The sequence below is a fragment of the Aplysia californica genome, unplaced genomic scaffold (assembly GCF_000002075.1).
Source record: "Aplysia californica isolate F4 #8 unplaced genomic scaffold, AplCal3.0 scaffold00104, whole genome shotgun sequence".
Lineage (NCBI taxonomy): Eukaryota > Metazoa > Mollusca > Gastropoda > Aplysiida > Aplysiidae > Aplysia > Aplysia californica.
The window spans coordinates 730139-734623 of NW_004797374.1; the positions used below are offsets into that span (position 1 = coordinate 730139).

The window sequence follows — 4485 nt, forward strand, 5'->3', positions numbered from 1 at the left end:
CCCCCCCCCCCCCCCCCCCCAAAAAAAAATGTTATGGAAACCTACTCAAATAAAAGCTGAGTCATACAGAAATGAAACATATATATTTCACATTTCCCAAGAGCAATATCAGATTTTTAAGAGGGGCAGTTCCGTCCTTTGAGCAAAGATCTTCACTCTTCACCCAAAATTCAATAAATTCTAAGCGTTTTTTTTTCCAGAGTCACTGAGAAGGAAACATCACTTATGAGGAAACAGAAATAACACTACATGACCTTGGAAACAAAACAGCACTAGTGTGCCAGTGAAAGAACTAACTTATGTTGCGGTGTCTGATGTTGTTAGTAACCTACAGCACTTCCCTATACTTTTTCTATGCTACAATCTCAAAGACTCACTGCTACTAGCAGCTGGAAAAGTTCTGTAAACGAGCCATTCCATGACAAAGAAAACGAAACTGCAGTGTGACACACACAGCATAGGAGATGAAGGTCCTCTGAAAAAAATTCTACACACTGAGGGATGCCCTTTACGGTTTGTTTGCTAGAGATACTTCCTACTAACGTAAAAGAATTGAAAATGGCTTCATCATTGCTTAAAAGATTTTTTCAACCGGTCATTATTCCCCGCATTACATGCATCACTGCAGTTTAATTTTTCATGGAATGGCCTGAAAGGAGAAAAAGATACCAAAAGCATATTTTCTACTAACTGTAACCCAACAATGAAAACTTGAGTGTCGTAAAGAAAAGTAAGCTTATTTTTTAAAGTGCTGTTTTTTCTACAGACAAATAGAGTGCCCCTGTCCCACTGACAATGGTTCAGTCTACAAGTTGCGTTAGAGCACCAGAAGTTGGTGTCAAGCGGAGTATTGTGGAAATGGACGAGGGAGGAACTGTCTTGAGTACTCACCCTACTTGTAAACTGATGTTTAACAGAATGGAAAAACATAAACAAAAACGAAAGTAATAAACAAGCTTCAATCAAGATCACAGAAAACCTCAGAAAGACTTTCTAAATATGTCAAAACGTAATTTTCAAGAATAACTTGGGAAGGAGTGAGCCATAATGTGACATATTATCACATTATACCATCATATTCCTGGGATAATTTAACAGACGAAAAGAAAAAACAGCAACAAAAAACGGTTCCAAGGGGACAAAATGGAACCATTTCTATTCATAACAAAAAATAACATATCAAGGGGATGCCCTAAAATATTTTGATCCAACTACCCTAATAAAAAGAACATTGAGTACTGCAACTTTTATAAAGAATATAACAAGAATAAAAATTTCTTACGGGATTCTCTCTATACTATCTTCAAGAAACGCTGCCTAGTATACAGAATAATTCCAGTCACAACATATACACTAAACATAACTGCAACAGACCTCATTATTTTTAATAGCTGTTATTTAGGCTTGCAATGGTAAGGGCGAGGATTCAAATCACATCAGAGGCCCCACGTCTGTCCCTGGGTACAGCATTTTACATGAACTTTTCTCACTTCACCTAGGTGGGATTGTGCACCCAGGTTCAGACAGCAAAAGATCTTGTCAGACTGAATACTTCTCGAGAAGCAGAGAATGTTTCTGATTGCTCTGGGGTCTGCTGGGATAATGATAGCTGAAAAGTGCATAGAGTACGCTGTAGAGCATGAATATGCACTATGCAATCATTATCCTTATTATTGTATTTTTATCCTGATGATAGAACCATTTGTAGGAAGAGGAAACATTATATGATTGCTGGAGAACCTCCGACCTTTTGACCCGATGAAAACCAGTACAGGGAAAGGAAAAAAACAACACTAGTCCAGAAAGAGAAACTCCATGACAATTTGACAACCCTGTACAGCATGAGAGTATCAAATATATATATAATATATATATATATGAATAAATAAATCTGACTTACCGATGATGCTGCAAAGCAGTGGGACAGCACATGAAAAGAGAAGATATTAAGAGCAGTATAATGTAGGGTGTCATATTGCAGATATATAAATTTACATTGATGTAGTAGAATCACTCGTTAGCACGAAGGAAAAGTCTGAACTGATGACAAGTGCATGAAACAGTATCAGAAAAAGCAGGAACAGCAAACTACTACATACATACTAAAAAAAAAAAAAAAATTGTCTTGTAGCTTGGAGATAGGGATGAGTTTTAGTATATATTTTTATCAATAATAATTGTAACCCCACTGAACATAGCTTGCAACATTATCAAAGTAACTTATACACTTATTATAAAGAATACACCTTCAATGTCCACATTTAATTTACATAATTTCCAGCTCACAATTTCACCATTTTTTTCTTTGATTTTGCTTAGGCTGACTAGTTCGATCAGTTATTCCTTTAAAAAAAAAAAAAACAGTTTCAGTTGCTGCAATATTGATAATAAAGTAAAACTGGTATCAGCACAGAAAAACCTACTCTATTCTGATCTGTTTTCATTTGTTTGCTAACTTTTAAAAACCAAAAATATTTAATTCCACTTTCACACTGAGCAGGTTTCTGCTTTATGAATAGATTAAAGCTTTTCATTTATAAAGAAAAGTAAGGTACCTACATAGTAGCGACAGGTATCTCCTCAAAAGTAAAAAGTTCCATTATTCCCATGATTAATTTTTTTCACAAATTGTTCTTTCCATTCTAAACTCTACATAAACTTAAACTATCAATCAATTACAACCATGTTTGAGGTAAAGTTAAAGGAGTCAAACAAGAAGCATTACGGCATCTTGAAGTCTCAGCAATAAGACAAGAAGTGGCAGACTAAGATTTTTCTTATCAAGTACAGTCGAATATCTGCTCTCTAACAACCATCTGTCCACGACAACCACCTGTACAAACAATAACTTCCCACTTCCACCCTTAAGGTTTTATTTTGGTTTTTAAAAAAATGTATAATGACAGAGTCCAAGATGAGCACCTGTACAGGGCAATAACTATTATATATTTTAACAACTTAGAGGCCAAAAACCCGTCCAACAAGACTTTTATGTGCAAATTTAAATCTCCCATCACCCAAGCAAAACTTAAACTTCCACCTCCCCCTACTCCCTCCAAAATTAGTCCTAAGCCTGCAACCAACTCCAGTTGGGACCTCTGAAGGAATGGGTTTTAAAAAAATTCATTTTCATCTGACTTGCCCAAAAAGACCACAAGGCATGTTTATAGTCTTTAAAATATCACCTTTCACTACGACAATGGATATATGGATGGTTATCTTAGACTAGTTAGACAGGCTTGATCAGAATTTCACTACGACAATGGATATATGGATGGTTATCTTAGACTAGTTAGACAGGCTTGATCAGAGTTCTCAGATTTCAACCATCCACACAAAAAGCATCCTCACTTATATGTCAACTATGAGCTATTGTTTATTTTCCTACAAAGCAAATTTTTCGACACTGAGGTGATCTTTGGGTACTAATCAAGCCACCTAAAATTAGAACTTGCCCGTCTGAGAGGATACTGACCAGTTAAAAGTTTTAGCGATGTATCATAGATAGTCGAGTCATAGGCCTATAGGTACCATTTTGTAACAGTATCAAAATGGGCTTCAGGCTGCATTCAAAAGGCAATGATTTAATAATATATTTTTTAAGGGAAAGCACCAAAAACAGATAAAAATAAATTTTTAAAAGTCAGTATAAAAATAAAAGTTGGAACAAGACTTTCTTCAGTGCAAAAACTAAAGAAAGGTAAGAAAAAGAACTATCAACAGACAAGATAGCCAATACATAGGTGACAACTCAATCAAAGTCAAAGAATAGTTCTTTCGTTTTCATGTCCATCTTGTCTATGTTTTCTGAACTAGACAAACAGCACTGGAAATGTCAGCAGCCTTCACACAAAAGCAGCTGTAAAGTACTCACTACATCAAATAGACAATGACAAAGTACCAACTGTTTACTGGACAAAACACATTAAGAACAGACATTGAGGACATCCATACGGCTAAATGATGAGTTTAGTAATGATCTACTATTAATACTGACACATGACACACTATAGCTTGTTTATTTTTGTTTTTCCACGTTAAAAAAATTCGTATCCATTTTTTTTATTATTAATAAAATTATTTACCAATGCTCATGAAATTTGCATGGCACTCCTGTAGGCCAGCAACCACACAAAAACATTATTTTTATTATTTTTAAAAATCTTGATCCAATAATTTGAATTTTTTTTTAAATGTGAACCCTATTTAATTTTAAAATGCCACCCTTTGGGTACATTATAATACCAGGATCACTAAATAAATGATTTACAGTAACCAAGCTGTAAATTGCTCCGTTTGAAACAGAAACAACAACACCCAGCCCTCATATTTCAGTGTAAGCTTTGAAATTTCATCCCCCAACTGTCTAGACGTCTTTACTTGAGTCTCAAAAATTACCCTGTCTCTAGAATCGTGTTTATTTGGCATACGTTTAGCTGTGGTGTTCAAAATATGTTAACTTTTTTTATATACTTTTAAGTATAT

General features: G+C 34.9%; 1 protein-coding gene across 2 annotated transcripts in view; it reads right to left on the reverse strand.

The window, feature by feature from the left end:
* Positions 1–4485, reverse strand: part of LOC101856959 (septin-7) — a 125684-nt gene that overhangs the window by 114344 nt on the left and 6855 nt on the right. For both annotated transcript variants that reach the window (XM_035969005.1, XM_035969006.1), the window contains exon 2: positions 1901–1908. In XM_035969005.1, the coding sequence (XP_035824898.1) occupies positions 1901–1908 (8 nt within the window). The remainder of the gene's footprint in view (positions 1–1900; positions 1909–4485) is intronic.